Source organism: Harmonia axyridis, chromosome 5 (assembly GCF_914767665.1).
Source record: "Harmonia axyridis chromosome 5, icHarAxyr1.1, whole genome shotgun sequence".
In the NCBI taxonomy this organism is placed as follows: Eukaryota; Metazoa; Arthropoda; class Insecta; order Coleoptera; family Coccinellidae; genus Harmonia; species Harmonia axyridis.
The window spans coordinates 30,001,341-30,027,943 of record NC_059505.1 but is presented as its reverse complement, the minus strand read 5'-3'; the positions used below and the strand labels follow the sequence as shown (position 1 = coordinate 30,027,943).

Genomic DNA, 26,603 nt, shown 5'->3' with positions numbered 1-26,603 from the left:
ATTAGTATTTTCCATAGCAACACCCAAAACTTCAACTCCGTCGGTTCTGTGGTCACGGAAATTTTGCTTTCGATATTTTCATCAAATTTTTATGATTCTGATTGTGTAATACAGATGAAATTTCTTGCGTGGCTTTAAATTGCCATTCTACATCCAGATTGAGATATTTCCATCTTGATCGTATCTGCAAATGAGCAGAAACATATCATTTTGAACTGCCATATTCACTTAACCTTTAGTCGAATTTTGCCCATTAACGAACTTGATAAAAGGTAGGGTTAGAAAAACCAACCGAAACAAATGCATCGCTTTTATTATTCCGAAAAACTCAAACCAATCGTTACAATTCAACCAAAATTTCCTAATTTTAAAACCTCAAAACACCTGAATCCTATGGTTCTCTCGATCACACACCAGTATGTGTCCGGTTGGCGACATGGCCACTCCCTCCAAACCCTTGAACTCTCCTTTTCCGGTGCCCCAGCATCCGAAGGCCCTCAAAAACGAGCCGTCTGGATGGAAGATCTGTATTCTGTTGTTTCCGGAGTCTGCCACGCAGATGTAGCCTTGATCGTCCACAGCCACGCCCCTAGGGAACTTGAACTGACCCTCGTCAGAGCCTTCGGTACCGAACTGCGTGATGACCTTGCCATTGACGTCGAATATCTGGATGCGGTGGTTGTTGGAGTCTGAAACTACCACTCGATTTGTGTTGGATACCGCTATGTAATGGGGATGTTCCAGTTGGCCTTCTTTGTTTCCCATTGATCCAAATTTGCCGACGAAGGTGCCGTCTGATTGGAAAACCTGAAACGAAAAGATATTGGTTGATGTAATTATTATTTTTTGTTATGCTATAATTTCTTGAGTAGGTTTTACGAATGATTCATTTTCAGAACTCTTGCCGGCAACCATAAACTATTCACACAAGCTCTAATCCGCAGAAAATACAGGAAGCATGACTTATCAACTTTTTGAGTGGATTTGCCTTTGATGTAGATCACTAGAAGGGTATTACCTAAAAAGCACTGATTGCTACCTAGAAGACTAACAATCGCCATTGTATATTTGGCATAATATAAGTTTGGGATATTTTCAAAAACTCCTTTTAATTCTTGAGATCTTTCCACTTTCGATAGCACTGACAATGTTGCAATTTTCTTGTGGAAAGTACTATTGATCTGTTTATATCTCTTTTGTTTGTGCATTTCGCTCGAAGGATCGTCAGACTGAATTCTTAGATTGGATGTGAAAAAATGAGTTGTTTTATCTGGGTACTGTCATGTTTAATTCTTGATATATTTGTGTAGAGCCCAACAGAAATTGGTACTAAGGTGCATCCATCCTCACATGAAGGGTAACTAATTGCAGATTGTATAAATGAATTTGTATGTATTGTTCGGAGTTAAAAATTTGATTTTGATTCGATTTGATTATCTATAAATCGAACCAAAGCCAGTTGAAAATTTTCCACGAACAATGTTCAAAAAAATTTGATGTCTAGAGCCAAAATTTCGGGCAACCTATACGATTTCGACAAATATCAAATGACTTAGTGAACTAGGAAGAATCTTCACAATGAAAATACCGAAAATTGTAGAATATTCGGAAACCAATTATTCGATTCCCAGTTACTTGAAATATTTTTTGCAATAACCAATCTTCAATTGTCAAACAACATTCGTTTCGTTTGAGATTTATCATCTTTTATAATAAGAACGTCCTAAATCAGACAAATCAGTTAACAATTAAGTATCAGCATAACCAAAAAAATGTCAGAAGGAGCATCTTAAACAAGAAAGCTGTTAGGCTGATATTTACAGGACGATCTGATGCATTGGGAAAAAAGTCTTGAAAACACTTCTGCTAGTAGAACAATTTATTTCAAAACATACCGTCACTTGTTTGAGCGCATTCGCCATTATCAAACCAAAGATTTATTAAGATCTCTTGACTAAATTGTGAGTTTGAAATTTAATTTTTGCCTTTTTGACTAGATACATATTTTTACCATATAGGTAACATTGGAACTTCATCAATCCTCAATCCTTAGTTCGATAATGGAGAATGCGCCTAAAATTGTGACCAGATGATTCAAAATAATTAGTTTCACCAACAGAAGTGTTCTCAAAACTTGTTATCTCTTTAATTCCAAATATGAGTCTAATTCACCCTTTTATTTGAATCAAAAAAATGAAAACCTACCTGTACTCTATGGTTTTCTTTGTCACAAACATAAATGAAGCCTAGCGCATCGGTAGTTATACCCCATGGATAATTGAATCTACCATCAGCACTACCTTGGCTACCGAACGACCTCAAAAACCTTCCAGATGGATCAAAAACCTAAAACAAAACAAACAATCACTTTCTCTTCAACTTTCAGACAATCTTCATCTCACTCACTTGTATTCTATGATTATATCTATCGGCGATGATGAATTGACCGATTCTGTTGACGGCCACGCCAGCCAAACAGTCAAACTCTCCCTCACCGTTGCCATACTGGCCAAATTCTTTTATAAACCTTCCATTGGAATCGAACACCTGGACTCTGTGGTTGGAGGAGTCTGCGACAACTATAGTGTTGTCTGGACCAACCGCCACGCCACGTGGCCAGGTGAAACATCCGGCTTCGCTCCCCCTACTACCTATTTGAAACAGCTGTTGACATTTTTGGAGGTACTGACTTCTAGGGAAGGTACCTGCCACTGCGATACCTGTGGAAATAATTTTGAATCAAATGAGGCATGATAATTTAGTTTTTTCACTTACCGGCTGCTGCCGTAACTGCTGTAGGGGTAGTGGGGGAGCCTGTCACGTTTTTTGAATCATCGTCAGAACTTGCTAGCTCTGTCGAGCTCCTTAGGGGAAGTCCAAGGGACAATCGCCTAGAAGCAGAACTGCTAGACGACCCTGAAACGCTATTATCCTTATCTTTACCACTGGATCTATTTCCATACTTATTTTTCAAATATCTCGCCCAAGAGCTCAATGCAGCTCCATCTTTTTCCGTTGCTGTCGATCTATCAGGTGAATTATCCCTAGATTTCAGAGCGTGCGAAGAGCGACTTCTACTCAAATCATTACCAGATGATGTAGTAGAGCCATAACCTCTACTAGCCAAGTATGCTGACGGATTTACAGAGGTTGGCGACATTGGTTCATCAACGTCATCATCTTCACCAAACTGTTGGCTACTTTTACTTCTTGCTAATCTTTGACGTCTATCCTTCAACGCCATATATCTGGATCTCCCACTGGAGTATTTGCTGTCATCATCGGCTTTCGAAGAATACCTTGGTGAATCGTCATCATCAGGAGGTATTGCCGCTGAACTTTTGCTCTTATTCAAAAACCTACTAGTATATCCGTACCTTTGAGGTTCTTCTTCGCTAGGTTTGTATGAAGTCCTACTTCTTGTATATCTACTTGTCGGTGACTCATCTTTCTGAACAGCATACCTTGACTTCACAGAGTTCGGTTCTTCTCTACTAGTTTTTCTCGAACTATCACTGCCTTCTCTTGCATTTGCACTTCGTGCCAAAAGAGGCCCAATATCAGATCTTGCCATCTCTTTACTCTCAACTTTGGTGGAGGGTTCGTCGGATTCTTCTTCAGAATCCGTTTCCTCCTCAGATGTTGTCTCTGTCTCATCCTCATCTTCCTCTTTAGATGGTGGAGGTGGTGTTGTAGGAGTCTTATTCAAAAACCTGCTTTGGAAAGGTTTATGAGGAGTGGATTCTTTATTGGAGCTGACAGATGATACCCGTGAACGAGTATCTGATTCATTAGATCCAGAATTTCCTCTTGTAAGGTATTTCTGTTTCACCTCTTCAGTTGAAAATGGTGCTCCAGTGCTCCTGATTGTAGAGGATGCGGTTGAAGATTCGGATGACGCGGTGGATTCAGTACTGGGCGATCTTCCTGCTTTTTTGTGTCCTACATCTGATGTTCTCCTGCCAGTCGTTGCTGTTTTACTGGCTGCCGTTTTTCTCTGCGTTTGTTGAAGTGAACTCACGGATTCTTCAGATTCTTCTCCATCAGACGCGGCCTGTAGAAAATTCTTCGTTAAATCTTCACAAGGTGGGAGAGGTCTTCATGCTTAGGAAACACACAAACATTCACAGACGTGAGTATATTGGAGAAGTATCTCATGCCAATGTGTGATCGGAAACAGGTGTCTCTTAACGTGTAAGCAAATATCGATCTAACATTAAACTAAATTGATTTATTCAGGTACAATTAACTATTGCTCATCTAGACTCACCTCGGGAGCTGGAGTTTTCCTTTGGGTGCTATGTCTTTCTTCAGTTGGTGGTCTTTCGACCCTTTCTGGTTCGGTGGTGGATGTAGTAGCACCTTTATTTTGTTTTTTGATTCTTGATATTTCATCTTCTTCGCTCACTTGCCTGGTAGCAGGGGGAGGTGGACGTTTTGGGACTACTTTGGGTTGAGGTGGTACTGGAGGTGCTTCTTTCTCCTTCTTCTTACCGCTTTCGTTCTCTTGTAATTTACGCATGACTCTTGGGGAGTCTGCAAGTCTTGTGATACCACTCAGAGGCCCTTTGGCTACATCTTCTGTGTCAATGACTCTTTCTCTTTCTACCTTTTGCTCATTAAATCTGACCCTGGACGTCTGCTCAGAGTCTGACTCATTTTCTGGAGCATTATGACGTCTGAATCTACTGTACCTTGACCTGGTTGGTCTCGATTCTGATTCGTAATCGTCACCATAGTCATTACCACCTCCCCTACCGTATCTATCATACCGAGAACTGTCAGCAGCAGTCCTCTGAGGTCTTTCCCCGAATTTTCTTCCACCAAGAAGTGGTTCATCTGGATCCTTTTCTCCGTAACCCCTTTCTTCATTTTGTCTGAATTGACTGGCAAGTCTGTGATCACTTTTTGATCTCATAAGGCCAGGATTACCTCCAGGAGGTTGTAACAGCGCGCTGCTCTGGCCAAATGGATGAGCTGTTGAAGTAATATTCAGATCGCCAAAGCCTGCTACATGAAGAACCAATTGATTTGGGTCATGAGCGAGCACTAATCGAACTTTTCTGCTGTAATCTGTATTTTCATATTCGAAATTCCTTATGAACTCGACAGTTTTCAAGAATATCTCTTTGGCATCCATAAGTTCACAATCGTCCCATATGTCCGAGGTTTCGTTCATGAACTTATCAGCTAGATCACAGTTGCTGATGATATTAGAAAGCTCTTGCTGAAGGTTTTCTTTCAGATTATTCAAACACCTTAGTTCAGTACCCAAATACCGGTCAATTTCCCCCCTTAGATAATCAGTTCTGTCTTTCAAAGCTTTAGATAACCTTCTGTAAATCTCCTCAACCTCTTCTCCAACAGAGAGGCAGTTTGCCTGCAGGCCATGCGTGTTTTTTTCGATGAGATTCAACGTCTCTTGGAGTCTGTGTACGCCTCTACGTATTTGATTATTAATCCTGGAGATTTCACGTCTTAGAATTTCCATATGCGCACCCTTGCAATCTTCGCAAACCTTCTTATCACAGTGGTGGCACATGCTGCAGTATGCTTTTTCTGAGCAAACGTTGCATCTTTCCATAACCTGGCCACTTGTTGGATCTGGTAGCTCCCCAGTTATTTCTATATGGAGTTCCAGGAATCTTTGCAAGGTGACGTTTGTTGGGAAGCCTTGGACTCCTTGATAAGGTATACGGTGTTCTGCGCGACATTCTGGACATTTCACCTGAAAACAAAGATACCATGAGTTTCTATTGTTTATCAGAGCAATATAAGTTCATTACAAAAAATAAGAGAAAAGGTTTGCAATAAGAACTAGTTGAATATACTTAATGGCAAGTAGTTTACTAAGAATGAAAAGATAACATTTGAAATTGGAACTGTCAGTTCCTTAACTAATGCCAGTTTATTACAGAGTCAACAATAAGCGTTTGTCTCTTCCTAAAATATATTCTGAAGGAAATTGGAAAAGAAACTCTCAAGTTAACTTTATATCGCTTTTATTCAAAATAAATTAACAGTGACTTGTCATGTGTTCAAGTCGAAGTGGAACTCATTTCTTTCATAATTATTTTGGTTTCTTCTGCTTATGTGCATGATCTACCTCGTCATTTGTTCGTGATATTTTATCATTCATTTGAATAACTAGGGAACTCTGAAGATACATTAATTATACATTAACTATGGCTACATTGTTGGATATGATAATAACAAAAACGATAGAAGAATAGTTTTGGATGTTTCTTCAATGAAAATGAAACCTTCCACAGAATCCAATATTCGAAAGTGAGGTAGATGAATGCTGGGAATATCCAGAAATAAAGCTGTACCTTTGCCAATAATATTTATATCAAAAATTCGTAGTCATTCTACGTAAGCGTGAGCGCGTTGGTCTCAGAGCACAGAAGTGGTTTTATTTTTGACTAGATCGTGTCTCGATCATTGACGGCATTTTAAATACCGTGATTTCATCTTTAGAAATATCTGGATACAGCAAACTGCATCATTAAATCGATTTGGCAGTTTATTCAGGTATCAAACAAGATAAACGCTCATCGTTTACTGAAATGATTCGTTCGGAGAAAAGTTCCCGGTTGCAACGAATAATGTTTTCAGGGAAATTGAGAACACGAGTACACTGCTTTATTTTTAGACGGTTACCACATAAATCGTTATCGAGTAGTTGGCTAAGAGTGAAAAATTTCAGGCGAAAATGTGTGGAAATGATATAAAATTTCTGAACGTGTTGAATTTCCAACGAAAATCTTTCATTCAGCTGCAGATTTCAAAATAATGAGAAGAATAAGTTGAAGAGCTCGTTGCAAAAACGAGCGTGTTTGACCTTCCTTTTGAACATTTCGTACATGATTGAATGAATTTCTCATTCGGAGACTTGAGCTCCTGGGAAATAAGGAGTTTGTTGGTTTGAGAGTCCAAGAATAGAATATTAAGTTCTGAAGGATACAAATGAATGAAAAGAACCCGTTTTTTTATGATTCAGTTTTCTTAGGATTCGAGAAACTTTGAAATGAAATTCATTTTTGTGGTCTGTATGAAATCAGAAAAGTTTAGCAGTCCCTACCTACCAATATTAATTTTTGAATGGACCATTGGGAATTTCTTTTGTAATTCTCGCAGTTTGAAGTCTCTACGGACATAGGTGCAAACAGGCTGGCCTTGCAAATTTTATAGATGCAGCATGAGTGCTGATCAAAATCATCTCTATGTCGTTTACAAGGAAATAGTATTGTGATTTTTTAACTTGGGATTGTTTGAAGTTTGCGAGAAATCCTATTCATTTCAGTTTAGCGAGCTTTCCGTTGAAAAAAATGCTACCTATTTGTTCGTTGTGAAGTTTCGAAATCATGTATTGCTCATACTGTGAAAAATATTATTCCACACGGCACTTTGCCCATACCTCTCTTGGTAGACCAATGAAATTGGGTTTTTGAGGAGTGGTTTCTACGGAAACGCAACAAATGAACAGATACTGTCAACGAAGGCCATTTTGTATTGAATTAGGTACTTTACATGAATTATTTTATGTTGTGCAGTTGTAGGAAATAGTATATTGTGCGAGTGGGAAAAGTCCAACTTTTCTCACGACATTTATTGCGTTTCCATAGAAACAACCCAAAATCATCATTGGTCTGTCAAGCGAGGTGTGGGCAAAGTGCCGTGTGGAATAATATTTCTCACAGTATGAGCAATACATCGTTTCGAAATTCAGTAAGCTATGAAGAATGCGCTTGTTTCCATAGCAGTTGTAGGAAAAGTATAGTGTGCAACATGTGGAGAAAGTCATTTTCTCACTCGTTTATTAGCGCCATTCGCCTTTCAAGCTCGGGCCACAAACTTTTACACTCGTGAGAAGAGTTGGACTTTCTCCACTTATACAATATACTATTCTCCTATATTCCAATGCTCAGTTTTTCATGTATCTGATTAGGAAATGTTTGAACCTATTCTATTGTTCTGATTCTTTTCAAGCTTGTTGGATGACACCACACACTCCTTATACTTGTGAGAACGGTATCCTTTGATATATACCCAACTTTCCACTCCACAATAGAAGGTTAATAAGACAGATATCATCAGTAGGAAGCCCTATTGGTGACATTGCAGTCTTTCGAGAGAGGATATGCATAAATAAAAATTACAAAAAAAAAATATATACGAAGATATATCTTTGTAAAATAAACATAAAAAGCTATAAAAATTTAGTTCGAAAAGGATCTTTTACCTGTCTTCTAACATAGTCCACCAAACCCTCCAGACATGGTTCCATGCAGAAACTGTGCTGGCATGGAAGGAGTTTCGGGTTTCTGTAACGATCCAGACATATCGCGCAGGTCAGTAGTTGCTCGAATTGTTCCATTATCAGTCTGCAAAAAATAAAATGAAGAAATTAGCGTTGGAAATATTCGTTTATTTATAATGTTCAGTTAATGAATTGCTCGAATGAAGAACGACATTGAAGGTCGGAAAGGTCTTAAAATATGGAAATATATTCACGAGAACGAATCCACCAATTCCTTCATGAACGCTTGGGAGCTTTTGTATTTGAATTTGTATTAGTTGTTTGTATAAGTGAAATGGCACTGTTCTTTACATCTAGAAGTGGATGATCAAGTATTCATTTCAAAATTAGTTCCTCGTATGATGAAATAGTGAACTATCACCCATATTCATTAAAGGAAACTTAATTATTTCATTATAGAATATTTGCCATACATGGAATAACCGAAAATTAGGGAAAAGGTCCACGATGTCACATTGATTATAACTGAGATTGAACAAAAAGTAAGCATTGTTACCTTTGTTTGTCTACTATCATTATGCACAAGTTATCTCGAAATTAAAGGCATATAACCATTTATTGAACTCTTAAAATAAAGAGACGAGATAAAACACTGGTGAACGATATGAATGACAAAAATATTTCGAGTTTGAATTAAGGACCTCTATGCGACGCACTTGTTGGAATCTTCTTGGGCGTGCATTCTGAATGAACAAGTTCGAGGACTTTTTTTAATTAAAAAATTCTGAGTGGGGAACATATTTGATTATATTATATCATATCAGTATTCATGTGGCTATGATAGATTTAGACAATATTTCTATGGCTTCCATGAGTTCATAAACCTCTCAGTTGTCTGAGGTTTCGTTCATGAACTTATTAGCTATTGCTTTACAACTTTGCTCCCGCCGTTTTGCAATAGATGGCTGTAGCGGTAGGTGATAGAACGATAGATCGTAGATGTTATACCATAAGCTTAGATATTTGTTAACATAACGTCATCGAAATATTAGTCGATTTATGTCTGCATCATAACGTTATTCTCGATTAATCATGTCGAGGCTCATCGAATGCTTTCAAACACCTATGGTGAGGTCACTGTTAGTGAAAGAACAGAGAACGTGCCGAGAGTGGTTTCAACGCATCAAGAACGGTGATTTTGACGTCGAAGATCCGCATGGCGGTGAAAGAGAGAAGGTTTTCGAAGATGCAGAATTGAAGGCATTACTTGATCAAGACTCGTGTCAAACGCAACAAGAATTTGCAGGATCATTGAGAGTGTCGCAACTAGTCATATCAAAAAGCTTGAAAGTCATGGGAATGATTCAGAAACAAGAAAATTGGGAGCCGTACGAGTTGAAGTCGAGAGATGTTGAACGGCGATTGTTTGCTTGTGAAGTAAAAGACGGATGGAATTCCTGCATCGCATTGTGACTGGAGACGGAACATGGGTTCATTGCGATAATCCCAAGCACAGAAAACCATGGAGATATCCCGGCCATGTTTCCACGTCAACGGCCAAATGTAATATTCACGGTTCTTACGTAATGCTCAGTTTTTGGGGAGATCAGCTCGGCGTAATGTATCATGAGTTGATAAAATCGACTGAAACATCACAGACGATCGTTATCGAAGGCAACTAATGCGTTTGAGCCGAGCAAGGGAAAACAAAACCGAGCAATACAACGAGTAACATGAATAAGTGATTTTACAGCATGACAATGCTCGACCCCATGATGAAGAAGTGGACAAGACATACTTGGAAACATTGAAATGGGAAGTCCAACCCAAGGCGCCGTATTCTCCAGACGTTACTTTCTCGGACTATCACTTGTTTCGATCATTGGCACACGGCCTGTAGAAGTAAAAACTTGTATCGATTCGTGGATCGCTTTAAAAAATGACTAGTTTTTTCAACGCGGGATTAGTACGCTGACCAAAATATAGGAGAAAGTAGTGGGCAGCGATGGACAATACTTTGAATCATGAATGTGATACCAGTTCTTTACAATAAAGCCCCGAATTTCGAAAAAAAAAGGTGGAAGCAAAGTTGTACCCCTATGTAGATCACAGTTGCTGATGATAGTAGGAAGCTCTTGCTATAGGTTTTCTTCTAGATTTTTCCAGCACCTCAGTTCACTGCCCAAGTCATTTTCTCCCTTAAAGGCGATTGTTTGATTTCAAGGCCTCGATAGCCTTCTGAAATCTCCTCAACTTCCTCACCAACCGACAAACGGTTCGTCTAACGGTTGTAAGTTTTTTTTTTATGAAATTCAGCATCTCTCGGATCCTGTGGATGTCCTTGAGTAAATATTCAATTGTTAACTCTGGGGATTTCACATCTGAGAATGTCTAATTAGACACCTTGGCAATTTTAATCGTTTTTTGTCATAGTGGTACCACCTGATGGTGTATCTAAGCCTTTTCTGAGCGACGAAGCTTTTTATAACTCAAGAAAGGGTCTTGGAGTGCTCGATTCGAAATCAGTGAATTAATTTTTCGAATTGGCGAATTTCGGGGCCAATAATATTTCCTTAGCGAATAAAAGATATTTAGACAAATGAGAGAACGATATTGAACAAAACAAGCCCGCAAAAAAAGTAAATCTGACATCCAATAGATTTATCGACGGAAAAGCAGCAAAGTCTGTACAATTTTCCACGCAGTCATGAATACCACACGACATGAAGAAAACACAGTATTCTTATGTTCGTCGATTTTATGTTGTGTTGGCGGAACAAAACTCTCCGAAATAAATAAAACAGAACAAGAAATCCCGCCCGGGATGTTCGTAGACGTTTTCAGCATCGCAAAACGCCGATATTTTGACAGACGCGCGTTTTCCGCAGATACATATCGATAATTCCGCAATTCTAAATCATCAGCTGGATCAAATAGGCGAGGAGCTTTGTGTGTATTTCCGAATGGGGTATATGCATTCGGAATATATTTACATTTAAATTGAATCAGGAAAGAGTCAACAAATGCTAGCAACTGGTCCGGACTGATATTGAACGTATGACACAGTTTAAAAGTGGACTCTTCGAACTGATTTTACGGGTCAGCTACGAATTGTATACGTTCAATTGAATTTTGTATTAGAGGGCAGATGTGGTCTGTTGCTTATACAGTTCCGCTGATAATATTCTAGAAAATTAGGTTCTGAAGGGATCACTGCTGGGATGAAACAGATTTTTGGTCTTAGTTTTCAATACTTCCGCTAGCAAAATGCCAATGCTCAACTGTGTGGCCTCTATCGACAGGTATGACATGTAAGTAAAAATCAATATAACTCAAGGAAAAAGCACTTCCTCAAGAGGGAACCGAACCCGCAACCTCCGAATCACTACTCCAGTGCTCCACCAGATGAGCTACCGAGGTAGTGCTTTTTCTGGAATTTGATTATTGTCTGCAATCAGTGATAGGTATTATTTTCCTCATATTGATTCACGTTAAGTCCATTATTTCTTAAATTTTACAATAAATCAATTGGTTTTCTTACAGGGTGAGGGAGCATAAGTTAATTTTTAGAAGTTGCGCCATTCAATCGGTTGATTGACCTGGGACCTCTTCTCTTTTTAATTTTCATCAATGATGGTTTACCTCCAATAGACTCGTTGTAAATGGGCAAAAAACGGTTGAGAGGCTTTTCAAGATACGGCACGTGAGTGTTGAGAATCTGTTGGGGATGTGAGATTTTTGGAGATTTTTGCACTTATAGAATCACATTTAAAATATGGTATATTGGCGTGGGGTGTTGGTCCTCTCTCCACAGAATTTTCGCGTTGCAGAGAAGAGCGCTCAGGATAGTTTCTGCTGCAGGTTAACGTGATGATTGTGAGTTTCATAGATTAGAAAATTCTAATATTCCCCTCTTTATATATTCTGGAAGTGTTGATATTTGTGCACAAGAATAGGGGTAACTTCGATATTATCGGATATAATCATGATTATTATACGCGAGCAAGACATCAATTATTTAGAACTGAAAGATGTCGTTTGAGTAAAACTCAAAGTGATGCTTCCTATGTGGGTATAAAGCTTCCTAATAGAATCCCTTCGGCTATTCAGGACTTGCCCACAGATAAGTTCAAGCAAAGAATTAAGAGTCTGCTTCTTCAATGTGCTTTTTATAATATTGATGAGTTTTCTGAATTATGGTGTGAGAGCCGTTTGGTCTTTCTGTGAGCTGGTTTTTTTTGCGTTTTTTTGTCGTTTTATCGTATTTGGATCTTAAGGAAATATTTTATATTATTCCTTCAATGTAATTCCTGACAATTGCAAACAAATATGAATTGTAAGGCATGATATTAGTAAATAAATGAATTTCGTAGCGTAGCTAGTAGTTGCAACCGAGAGGCAGGTCTATAAAGTTTTTTCCCGACATAGTTCAGCCGCCAACATACATTGGAACAGTGAATAGCGTATGTTTGCCATTGAGATCTTTTTTTCGAGCGGATATTCTATGATCCACAACCCTGCGCTTTTTTTAATTTAACCTGGTTGGCCCCTGTACCAGACCGGAAGTCAAATAATATTATGTTGGTCACTTCGGTCGAACGAACTGCAAGACGAACTGTAGTCCCTCGGATGATTGGATATTATCTAGATGTATGCAGTTTTATAAAGAATATAGGTATACATAATGGATATGCCAGTTTAATTATAATTGTACAATGATTTATGTCATTTTTATGTTAAGTTAAGTAAATAAATAAGGAGATGTTGAAATCATCAATCGGAATCAATATTGATATCCCTCAAAATATCAGAAAATTATTGAAATTCTACGCCTCAATTTTTTAGAAATCACTAAAGAAATTGATATCTCTGAACTCGCCATGTATATCTTCTGTGCGTGCAGGAATCATTTTTATTTATACTGGACTTATGCATACTCGATGTCTCAATTGGTTGCTTCGATATATCTATTCGAAAAAGTTTCCTCACATTTCAGAAAAGTTATTTTCAACAACATATATGATCTGAGTGGTTGAATTCAGAGCGCTTATGCAATGAAGACATTTGATCAGCATCGCTATCATAACACTGTGTCCGTAAAGTATGGAACAAATCCATTTTTAGCTAAACAGACCATTTTAAGAAATAATCCTGAAACACGTCGATTTTTTATTTTAATTTACCGTATTTTAAAATAATAATCTAATATACAGGATGAATTACTTTCGAGTAATGACGTCAGCATCATTTTTTTCAAATCGAACAACCCCATTTTGTCTCAATTTTCCGATTACTTTAGCTGAGCTGATTTCAAAAATGTATCACATGTTGATTCCAATTGCTACAGGCTGGACAAAAATACAATAGTTTTGTGTGTGCTCATAAAGTAACGAGTAACATTCTTTATTAGTTAAATTTACAATATTATCAAAAATACTTATTGTCTAGCGGCAATTGTTTCAAATGTAACATCCTGTAGTTTGTCACATTTTTAGATAAAAAAAATGTATAAAAATAAGAAATAATTTCTTCCATATTCTGTCTGCTAGACCACAAGTACCAAACATGTTTGGAAAAAGCTCATTTTTATTAATCTAAAAATGTAACAAACTACAGGGTGTTACATTCAAACCAATTTCCGCTAGACGATAAGTATTTTTGATAATATTGTTAATTTAACCAATAAAGACTGTTACGCGTTACTTTATGAGCACACACAACACTATTGTATTTTGTCCACCCTGTACCAATTGGAATCAGCATGTGATACATTTTTGGAATCAACTCAGCTAGAGTAATCAGAAAATCGAAACAAAATGATGGTAACGTCATTACTCGAAAGTAATTCACACTGTATATTAGATTTTCATTGTAAAATACGGTAAATTAAAATAAAAAATCGACGTGTTTCTGGATTAGTTCTTAAAATGATCTGTTTAGCTAAAAATGAATTTGTTCCATACTTTACGGACACAGTGTATAAAAATTTAGGCAAACTCACCGAAACCAAATTTTCCTTTTATGTGGCGGTAAAAATAGTGAAAAATACGTTTATATGTTCAAGTTACTTGCTTTTTGCTGAATAATTTGACTTCAAACAATCGAACAAGATTCAATTCACATTCACAAAATTCAATGCTATAAAATTTTGTGACAGTTTAAGTGAATACGATGAAGTTTCGATGGAACGAAGAATACTTACCACAGTTATAAAATTCCTCCAGTCTAAGCCGAAACGCAGTGAATGTCCCAAGTATATCGACCCCCTTAACTTTGATATATGAGATCCGATATTAGGGCTTCATATTCTTGCCTATCTCGGTGAAGAAAAATGTGGACTTGGACCGGAGTCTGATATTAGCGAAACTTTTCATTTCCTCCTGACAAATGTAAGTATGCGTGACCTCGATTGCCGAATAAATATTCCAGATATGGAAAAACGATAAGAGGGTGCGAATGTGGATCTTCAAGTGACCTCTCCATCCCTCGAGATCACTCTGGGGTTAAGGAAAGCCATCCTTCATTCTTGATCCAGATAGGGACGCATTGAATGGGGAAAATGAATTCTTGAGGGTTGTGTGACAATGGGAGTCTTCGGTGGTTTGCAGAGAGGAAGGATTTGGTATTCTGGACGCATGCAGGTTTACACGTTGGTCATGATACAGGTTTTTTTAAATAAGTAAAAAAATGTTGTAAAAACCATAATTTGATATGTTCAAATACACACATAATCAAACGTTTTGACCTTCCTATCATTTCTCAAATTCTTGTGAAGGGTGTTTTTTTTCGAGGTATATAATTTTAAGTTGGCATTACTGTTCAAGATGGCGACTGATTTAACAGCTGTCAAGTGATTTATTCTCAGTTTGGTTTGGCAATTCATTATGAATAGACTCACGCCTGAACAACGCTTGCAAATAGTGCAATTTCATTTCGAAAATAATGGTTCTGTGCGGAATACGTATCGCGCACTACGTCCATTAGCGATGAAGCGCACTTTTGGTTGAATGGCAACTTCAACAAACAAAACTGCCGCATTTGCAGTGAAGCTAATCCTCAAGTGTATGTCGAAACACCGTTACATCCAGAAAAACTGACTGTTTGGTGCGCTTTATGGGCTGGTGGAATCATTGGTCCGTACTTCTTCAAGAACGATGATGGCCAGAACGTTACAGTCAATGGTGATCGGTATAGAGCCATGATTACTAACTTTTTCATTCCTGAATTGAACAACCATGATGTTCAGGAGTTGTGGTTCCAACAAGACGTCACACAGCTCGTGCCACAATCGATTTATTGAAAGACACGTTTGGTTTGCGCCTAATTTCACGTTTGGACCTGTGAATTGGCCTCCAAGATCCTGTGATTTAACACCGCTAGACTACTTTCTGTGAGGCTATGTTAAGTCATTGGTCTATGCGGATAAGCAACAAACCCTTGACCCTTTGGAAGACACTATTCGCCGTGTTATTGTCGATATACGGCCACATGTTCCACATGTTGGAAAAAGTCATCGAAAATTGGACGTCCAGATTGGACCAGATCCGAGCCATCCGGGCGGTCATATGCCAGAAATCATATTTAAAATATAATGCCACAAGATTATCTTGCCGATAAATAAAATTCATGTCAATCGAATTATCCATCGTTATTTTATTGCAATTTAAAGTTCTATAGCTCTAAAAAAAACAGCCTTTATAATATGACAATTTTTTGTTTGGAATCTTCACTATCTTATCACTCATGTCGTTTTCAACGAATAACGACAGTTGTTATATTGAGAATATTCGTTGGAAAATGCCGGGACATCCAATTTCTCATTTTTACTGGGCAAGAATAGTAGCTCTACATCAAGAAGATTTGTTGAACCACCGGATTGCATAACGTTTGAATATTCCACGGACTTCAGTAAAGCGCATAGTGTCATTTTTTTCTGGAAACCGGCAGAGTTGTCCGGAGACCGGTGCCTGGTTGACCCAGAATAACATCTGCAAGGAAAAACCATTATAAGGCAAAAATTACTCGAAGTAATCAAACGTATCTGGAACAGCCCTTCGCAGTCATTTTTTGAGGACATATAGAAGAGTAGACCCAACCAGTACCATAAGGAGACGCCGGAGACGTTCCTAAAATCTGAGGACAAGAAGACCTTTAAGAGCACCGTGGCTATCACCTGGACATAGAGCTACCCGTTGGTAATGGGCAGAACACCACCAAGATTGGCTTTAACCACAACGTACTTTGCTCGGACGAGTCACGATTCGGTTTACAAAATGATAGTAGACAAAAAAGAGTTCGTAGAAGTCCAGGCACACTAAAGCGAATCTTTTTCACCCAGGAAGTTGTGCTCTTTCAAGGCAGATCAATAATGTGGTGGGGGTATAATGTTCTGTCGTCGTACCCCTAGTATTATCATTGAACGAACAATGAGTGGAGCCATATACGAGGGAAACATCATTGAACCAATCATTGTTCCTCTGCGCAAAGAATTTAGATATGATTTCATTTATCAGAATGATAACATCCCACCACACCGCACACGAAGGGTTCAAAACATTCTTCAAGAGAGCAATTTCAAGAGAATGAACTGGCCAGCAAACTCACCAAAAATCAATCCAATTGAGCACGTATGGGATTACTTAGGTAGAGTAATATCCAATCGCCAAAACCCACCTTCAACTTATCAGGAATTGATGTTAGCCCTTCAGGAAGAATAGAACGATATGCCTGAAAATTTCATCAATGACTTGATGGTGGGATGTCTAGGCATATTGGGCAGTTAATAGAAAGAAGAGGTGGTCAAACGGAATATTGAATTTGGATTCATTTGTGGAATAACTTCAATCAATCAAAAATAAATTATCAATGAATTCTGATTTTTTCTCCTTCTTCCTCTTTTGTCTCATTCTGCATATGCCAAAGAGTAGAAATACAGATTTTTTGAATCCAATATATTGCATTTGAAATAGAGGAAAATATTCATCTCATTTCCAGAACATAGATTGTTTTTTTCTTGGGAAACCTAGAGGGACCAAAACTTTTGACGATGTGTGTATATGTATAATAATAAGTCTAAACTACAGTGTTAAAACCAATAGACAATCAGACACCCAATTTGTACTAATGTCAACGCTTCGTCTATACAGAGTGGGCCATTGAAAACAAATTAGCGGCTCTGTAGATTGGCAGAAAAAAATTATATAAAAACGCTATATTCAATTATATACTCGTAAAAACGCTCAGATACGTCAATTACATTTTTGAGGGGGGATATCGTCCGTGATCAAATTCATCTGAAATAAATTCCATCCCTCGGAGCTGAGACCACCACCCCAAAATTTTTGAATTGCAACTTACGGCAAGTGATAGCTCATTTGAAAGGTATTTTTGTTTTTGATATCAAACAATGAAAATAAATTTACTCTATCGATTCGTTTTCAAAACTAATGAACTTTTTTTTGGGGGACTCACTTTTTATTCACTCAATCAATAGAAATGAGATCTAACAATGCAACTTTTTGAAGCAAATTATCAGTGTCAAGGGATTAATTAGATGATCTAACTAAATACTAATAAATAATATGCAATTCTATTCAATTTTTTTTCCATAGCTAATGTTGAAATGTTAATTGTTGTCTTGATGTTGAAATGATGTTGAAGATACTCTTTTGAGTATGTATTATCACTCTAGACGCAAATGTACTCTACAAGGAAATATTGGAAATTAACAACAACACTTTGATGAATGAATAAAATCTTAGAAACAGCAACATACACCTTAACAATTCTATTATAAAATTGTGAACACTGTCAGAACAAACTTGCGAATTCAACAGTTGTGTTGAAATCATACACGAACAATACAAAAGACCAAAAAAAAATGTCTGCTCCAATATAATCAACCAGAGGAAACTGAAGTAGGTATCACTTACAATATGCAACCAACATCCGATATCTATATTGTTTCAAATTGAATACAAACTCGCACACATCGTGATTTGAATATCCAATCATCGTCATGTCTGCGAGCTTTATTGGAACGACACTGGTTCGAATATGGAAGATAACAACTGGAAGCTCCCTCTCAAAAACGTGCAATATGCGTAACGTGAAGAGATAGTCCAGTACTTTAATTAACGGAGTGAAATGGAAAAACTTTATGAGCCAAACATCATATATCTAGCTGTAATGTTCTTGGAAGCTTTCAATTCATTTCATTCCAGCCTGATGTTCGGGGACCGAATGGCAATTCTTACAGTGTACGATTTTTACGTGTGGATGAAACACAGATGACAAAGGTTGTTAATGACGTTGGTTTCATTTTGTCGGTACGTGTCCTGGTCGAAATATTTGCAGACAATGGAAGTCTTCACTCTCGCCTATTAGGGTTTTTTCTTGCTTTAATATCACAGAAATACTGGTCACTCATAAGGATTCTATATGAATTGGCACTCCTGACATTTTTACTTAGACAGAGTTCGACAGATGATGAACCGTCTTATGGTTTGATTGGTGTTCAATTTCGTGAGTTAAACTCTTCAGGTAAAAAATTCCAGGCTAACTAGTGAAAACAAATTTTTTCTTTGAAATTCAACTCATTCATCACCATAGTCACCTTCAAGAATGATACATGTACTCCAACTCTCCTCTTAATTTTCAATACCCCAGAATGATTCGTTTTTGATTTCATTAGAGCCAATTTTTTTTCCCAGGGCAGTCTTTTGAAGTCTATAGAAAGTCAATAATTACTGAGGAAGACTTGGAGAAAATGATGGGTGGTGATGCAGTTGGAAAGGTTATCCAATCAATTTGATCATGGTTTTCGTGTTTTGAATTTGAGAACGTTTTTCTTAATTTTTGCTATCAATTTATTCATTAACATTATGTATTATTCACTGTTCATGGTTCTACGTTTGTCAAGATAGTCAATGAACACTAGGTATACCATGCACATCCAAAAATATATATTTCATGACCTTGCCAACTGATGTTTCGGTTAAACAGGTCCAAACAGCAACAAAGCGTTTGTTGCATTTGAACAGCGATGAGCAAATATTCGAACCTAGCTTTCTTATAGACAAATATTTACGCAAAATATTAAATACACTTCTTCCTGATATCTTCAACTTCACCGTTTACGGTCGCTCAAATTCATTTCAAGAACCTTTTTGATGTTTCCTGAAACAATTGCTGAATTTGGGCCACCAGAGCATTCAGCATCATTCATATGAACCGTTTATGGGTTAGAATGATAGTTCTAAGCTTGAAACAATTAGGAAAAACATCACTCGAAACTAGTTGATTGAGAATCAATCGAAAGGCGAAATGATCAGAAGCCAAATCAATGCCTGTTGTATTTTTAAATCAATTTTTGCAATTCAGAAAGATGTTAAGGAAGAGGAAAAATGCTCAACAAATTTGCTATAAATAATTGAACAATTAACTCATAGCAAACGTTCAAAATGTCTACCGCCTAGTTCAATATATTTCACACTGTTAGTTAAGACCGTTTCTGTCCCATTTCTACACAACAGAATTTGAATCTATTTATCAGATTATCTCGAGTTTGGTCGCGTATTCGATAAAATGTTTCTTTTAATGTGTTCCAGACATAAAAATCCAAAGAAGTAGGATCATGGCTCCTTGGTGGCCATCTTACTGGACCGTACCTCTCAATCCATTGTTTCCCCGAAATATAAATTTAGTTGGTCCACCAATGATTCCTGATCTTACTCCTTTGGATTTTTATGTCTGGAACACAATTTAAATGTGTTTATCAAAGACGCGTTCAAACTCGAGATTATCTGATAAATAGAACCATATTGTGTTGTGCAGAAACGGATCAGAAACATTCTGAACTACCCAGGGTTGTTGATTCAGTGTGAAATGTATTGAACAAGGCGGTAGACATTTTGAACATATGAGTTAATTTTTAATTACTTATAGCAAGTTTTTTTAGCATCTTGTCCTCTCTCTAATCTCCTTTCTTATTATATTATGTTATAATACAATTCACACGATTCGTTCCACTCGGCAGATAAATTAACAGTTCTAATAAGAGTAACTCCAATATTCAATCAGGAAAACATCTGATTCGATCATTCAGGTCTTCAAAATGGAAGAAAATCAGGTTTGAATAATTTCTTAATTTTTGTTATGTTAGGCATGATATTGGGGCCGAAAACAAACAGCTAGTACAAAATTTGATATATCATGCGCAGGATCACTAAATGGGGTAGTTTTTACTGAAAAGAAAACATGTTCATAATCATTCATTTTTCATAGATAAACCTATTGAAAAAATATGATTGATATTGTTCACTTAAGAATTGTAATGCTTATCTGCTCATCTCACGCCAGCAGTAAGGAATTTTGTGGCACAAAAAATTCTTGTGATATAGCCAATTTTACGCTCTTTTGAGATATGTAGTCAAATTTGATGAGGCTACAAGGATAACTGGAGTGTGATTGATTTAAAAAAAAATCGGATATTTCGTAAAAACACTAAATGTTGAATTGAAGAGTTACCGTCAATATTTCTACCATGTGTTATGCCTTTTTTTTTAAACCACATGTAGAATATCGCCTTGAAGTTTTGAACTTTTTCAAGTAAACACTCTGTATATACTCGAATTATGAAGGAAATATTCTCACGAATTAATTCAAACGACTCCTATCGATTGAAGATATCAAAGAATAAAAGAAAAACGACTTCAAACAGAATATCTATCGGAAAATCTGGGTAATGAAATCATAAACCAACCGTACCTTTTTAGAGATAAAATAAAATTCATAAAAACTCTGGTAACAAATTGGAAGCTGTAGTTCTACAACGTAGCCAATTTGAGGAGGCTGTACAATAAATTACTAGATCGCAGTGCACCCCTACAACAATCAGATAGATACATGAATAAAGACCCCTTGGCAGTGCTGGTGTATGAATAGCTCTTTCGGAAAAGGCTATTTTATGACTCCCATTAGAATTTATAACCGTTTCAGAGTGTGCGATGCCGAAACACTATATTTTAGCGAGAACGTCCGAAATTACTAGTTACGTAGTTTCATAAATCATCCTAGCTACATTCAACAGTTATATTTAGATTTCAAGAATCGCCATCCGTGGCCCTAATGAAGACAAGAATTCACATTTCTTTCCACCCTAATTGCATGCCGTGGACATCAATCATGCCCTGGGCAGTTTTTCTTTCCGGAAAAAGGACGAAGGCCCGCTGTCCACCATCGAGGCCTCTTTCTACCTCTGACCTTTCGTTTCCCGCATATTATGACGCCTCTTCGCCTATCAAGATCTGCAGGAACCCTCTATCAACACTGCTCAACAAAAACGGATGTTTTTGAACGCTTCTTCAACGAACAGAATGCTCTATCGTTTCGTCAGAATCTCTATAGTTTTCGAATTTTGAGCCAAAAATGATGTGAAAAAATTTGGTTCGACTCGTCGTTGACTAACCCGTTTTGTTTTCAAATTGATTCCGAAAATTTAAAAAGGCTGTAGTTATTAAGTTTGAAGTAATCATTTCCCATTTAAATTAATTTGAAGATTAATTGATAAGAGTAGTTTTTCCTCCACGATTTCGTGCCAACTACTCATTAATAAAATCTCATGTTTTTATGTTTTCTATCCCAAACCTCCTAGGTGTCTGTAATACATTTCAGAACCTCAGCGCTCAAAAAACCGATTCTGTTTTGTGACTTTCCTGGCCCGGACCTAGCCGGGGAGCATCTTCAGGCCCTAATAATTGAAAACACAATAAACAGAGCAATCAAATTCGATCGAGTGAAACATTGCTATGTTTGTTTTCTTTTCAATTAGTAGGGCCTGAAGATGAACCTTCGGATCTTTCGGAGATTGAAATATGTAGCCATTCAAGAAGTGTAAAAGCTTGATAAAGGATTGGGGAACTTCCGGCTGGGAAGTACGCAATCACCCAACTGGACCAACCATAAAATATAAAGGATTCACTGAAGAAAAAAACAAGGAATTTACAGTTGATAACAAACAAGACCTACTTATTAGATATATATTCTAAAATATCAACTTGCAACTTATCAGATCCTCTATCCTGACGTCTACTGTTAGATAATATTGCTGAGATGAGACCTGTTACACTAAACTATTTTGCAACTTTCCAGATAAAGATAAAGGTGTAAGACTTTGTGTCCGCCGTTTTGCGAAAGATCGCTGTAGCAGTAAGTGGTTGTCGAAATAAATAGATCGTCGACAAAAAGCTCAGGTATTTGTGTACATAACACCATCGAAATATTAGTCGATCTGTGTATGCATCATAAAATTATTCTCGAACAAACATGTCAGCTTACGATCCAAATTCTCGTCATTTGCGGTTTCAATTTTCTGCCTTAATATTAAAAAATCTGCGGCTGAGGCTCATCGAATGCTCTCGAGTACCTATGGTGAAGCTGCTGTTCGTAGCTGAACGTGCCAAGAGTGGTTTCAACGATTCAAGAACGGTGAAAAGGTTTTCGAAGATTCAGAATTGAAGGCATTACTTGATCAAGACTCGTGTCGAACACAACAAGAACTGGCAGAATCATTGGGAGTGACGCAACAAGTCATTTCAAAACGCCTGAAAGTCAAGGGAATATTTCAGAAACAAGGAAATTGGGTGCCGTACGAGTTGAAGCCAAGAAATGTTGAACGGAGTTTGTTGGCTTGTGAACAGCTGCTTGCAAGGCAAAGATGGAAGGGATTCTGAATCGCATTGTGACTGGGGACGATTATCCCGGCAGTGCTTCCACGTCGATGGCCAAACCGAATATTCACGGTTCCAAGGTCATACTCATGATTTGGTGGGACCAGCTCAACGTAGGATATTATGAGTTGAAACCGGCTGAAACAATGACCAGCAATCGTTATCGAACACAATTAATGCGTTTGAGCCGAGCATTGAAAACAAATGACTGCGATACAACGAGAGACATGATGAAGTGATTTTACAGCATGACAATGCTCGATCGCATGTTGCGAAAGTGGTCAAGACATACTCGGAAACGTTGAAAAAGGAAGTCCTATTCCACCCGCTGTATTCTCCAGATGTTGCTCTCTTGGGCTATTATTTGTTTCGATGAATGCCACACATCCTGGCTGACCAGCACTTCCGTTCTTATGAAGAATTACAAAATTGGATCGATTCACGAATCGCTTCAAAAGATGGCCAAGTTTTTTCAACGCGGGATTCGTTTTTAACATCATCAGTGAAACGAAACAATATAAAAGTCGAAAAATACAGATGTCGTACTGAAGTGATATAGTGCTTTGTGAGGAAAACATCCACTCAAAAACCAAATTGATCACTGACTTGAAAAACGTAAAACCATCAACATTGAATATTACATAACCTTATTGAATGGCTTGACTGGATAAATAGAGAGAAAGTTCTCAAAAACCAACTTCTCTTTCAGATAATGCTTCATGTTACAAATCTATTAAAATTGAACCGATTTCGCTTCGCTTCCAAATACAGGTTTGGTCCGTATATCACCTTGGTTTTTAAGGTTAGTAAGTAGGCGGAACGTATATATCATGTTCCCCAAAAAGCGGTGACTATTTCCTCAAACTTCGATCACCACGCCCACTAGTCTTTTCAGTTGTCATTTTAAGTTTCAGATTATTGTTTATGAACATTTGCCATGATATCTGACAATTTATTACTTCAAATATGAAACAAATTCAGAGCAATTGAGAACATTTAGTTTTTCCACAAACTACAAAAAAAAACCATTTATAACCTCTAAAATTCTGTCAAAGAAAAATTTTGTTAACCAATGACAAATGTCAAGCGGTCCGTATATTCGAAGCAGATTACGTAAAATATTGAAAACAACTAGTAACCGCTCTGAAATTCTCTGCGATATACACACCATACCCTATTTGTCCACCCAGTTTATTCTCCAGATCTGGCACCCATTGATTACTGGATTTTTGCAGACTTCAAAAGAATGCTACAGAGAAATAAATTTGGCTTAAATATGACGAAGTGACGGCCGAAGTTGTAACTCTTTTCGATAGCAAAGACGAATAGTTCTGGAGAAAAGGTATTGAAATATTACAGAGCATACTTTATGCATTCTCTATGAATTAATTATTTGTGGTTACGAATTTGAGATAAAATCATAAAGCACATACAGGGTGATCTAATATTTCCAAAAATAGAAAAAGTCCGGATCTGATTTGTTCCCGATTTCAGAAATATTGAAGGAAGGCGTTAGTAGAGTGACTACACTTCATAATTTGAAATTATCCTGTCGATTAGTTAAAGAGTTATTGAACTATGAAATTTCACTTATAAGGTTAACATCACCCTGTATATAGCAAACGGCGATCTTGATACGAGTCCTTCATGATGACCTTTATTTATAGATAGATAGATAGATATATATGTTTATTCTCATTTGTCGCATTCTTCCCAGGATACCCTGTCTATAGCCTAACTATAAAAAAATATTCTTAGACGAAAATTTTTGTGAAAATATTAACGGCAAGAGAAAACGAAAAAGCCAGATTTCTTGGATAAAAACAGTCCTATGAAAATAGATCCACAAACGTTTTGCGATTGATCAACAAAAATCACATGTTTAGAAATTCGGAATGAGATTTGATTCAGTCATAAACAAAAGGCAGGAATACCGACAAAGTTAATTCCCATCAAAAAGGAGCCGCATCATAGTCATAAATATCTAGATTGACTTAGAAAGACATGTGCAGTCATCAGGGCTGGTCGGCATCCCTTTGTGCCGACGAAGAAACAACATAAATTTGCCAAATAGGTTCTGGAGTTACGAATATACGTCAACCTTGCTTGCGGGTGTTGACAAATAAAGTGAAATTTTCAAGAAAATATTTGTTTTTCATGTTGAGGCCCGAGACTCACTGAGAGACTGTGTTACACAATCTTAATTTCCCTCACCATTTCCGTTGTTGAGCAGTGTAACGTAGCTGTCAGCATTTTCGGGATCCAGTAAAGCCGATTCGGATTCCACGTTGCCGAATAATCATCGTTTTCAGCCGCGCGCGCGCTCTGGTAGTCGGTCGCACGAAATTTAAAATTAGACGGTTCTTTGAGAGCGTCCCGACGCCGTCTATTTTTAAGGCCAATTATTTTCTTCCTGTTGCGATGACTTCCAAACATTTCGCGACCGTTTCGGATGGGCGGAGGTGGAGATTTCGTGATTATCTCGTTAAGGAAACATAGTGGATATTCGAGAGCGTCTAGAGAATAATTACACACCTTGAGCGCTCTATCGGACGAAATTCAAAGGTCGAGGAGTTGGAGAATCAGTGATAATCTGATGTTGAAGGGTTTGTGTTTTCTTGTTGGGTCAGGATTTTTTGCTAGATGTGGCAACATCGAGTGGGATGATCGGGAAATGAGGATAACGTCAAGAGTTCATTATTTAACTCGCTAGGCTTACCTACGTGATATGCGAATTTTTCAGGGGTTGATTTACATATTTTGATTAAATTTAGAAAAATATCATACATATCTCACCTTCACGGAATTAACAGGTCGTTCGAATGAAAATTTGACCCTCCCTGTTAGTTAATTTTGGTTTATTATTTTCGCAAATGAACCTCCGGAACCGATCGAGATAAAAAAATCCAACCACCTCCAAAAATTTTAGCAATTCACATGTTGCAACATAAATAGAATGCAAAAATCAAATAAAAAACGTTCTCAGCTTTCAGAGGTTCTATCGAAAAATATAAGAGCTATTGGCATGATATTTGGTAAGAAAATCAATTGTGAGACGGCATTGAGCCTCCATGCTTATGAATACGCTCATAATTTTTGTGAGTGAAGAATAAAAGACTAAAAGTTTGAAGAATTCATATAACTGACAAAGAAACTGCAATACCGAGAAGGAATTGTTTAATTTTAATTTTTTTGGTAAAACATAGATAGCATAGCAAGGAGTAAATGATTGAATTTGTAGAAAAAATCGTGAAGGTATTTTCATGTAAACAATTTTTGTTACTTAAATACTGTAGTCGTTTTTGTAAGTTTTTTAAATTTTACAACAAACCAGCTGTAAGAGGAGATCCAAAGTCGATGTTTAGTTATTGTTAAAATGCCTAGAGCATTTATCGCCAGCTAAGTGAATTTGAAAGAGGTCGAATTATTGGTCTACGGGCGGCGGGGTTGTCATTTCGAGAAATCGCTAACCGTACGAACAGACATATTACTACTGTTATGAGATGTTGTCAAGCGTGGTTTGATAATGCCCAAAATCGAAGAAGACTAGGCACCGGACGTCGAAGGGGCATAAATGAAGTTCAAGATCGACGTCTAAGACTTATGGCCAT

At 37.4% G+C, this 26,603-nt stretch overlaps 1 protein-coding gene across 3 annotated transcripts in view; it reads right to left on the bottom strand.

Annotated features, from left to right (window-relative positions):
- Positions 1-295: 295 nt before the first annotated feature.
- The window catches only part of LOC123681036 (RING finger protein nhl-1), a 52,704-nt gene continuing 26,396 nt past the window's right edge, over positions 296-26,603 (bottom strand). For all 3 annotated transcript variants that reach the window (XM_045619202.1, XM_045619204.1, XM_045619203.1), the window contains 6 exons: positions 8,246-8,387; positions 4,271-5,728; positions 2,776-4,054; positions 2,407-2,720; positions 2,206-2,346; positions 296-807 (listed from right to left, as the gene is read on the bottom strand). In XM_045619202.1, the coding sequence (XP_045475158.1) occupies positions 376-807; positions 2,206-2,346; positions 2,407-2,720; positions 2,776-4,054; positions 4,271-5,728; positions 8,246-8,380 (3,759 nt within the window). In that variant the 5' untranslated portion in view covers positions 8,381-8,387 and the 3' untranslated portion in view covers positions 296-375. The remainder of the gene's footprint in view (positions 808-2,205; positions 2,347-2,406; positions 2,721-2,775; positions 4,055-4,270; positions 5,729-8,245; positions 8,388-26,603) is intronic.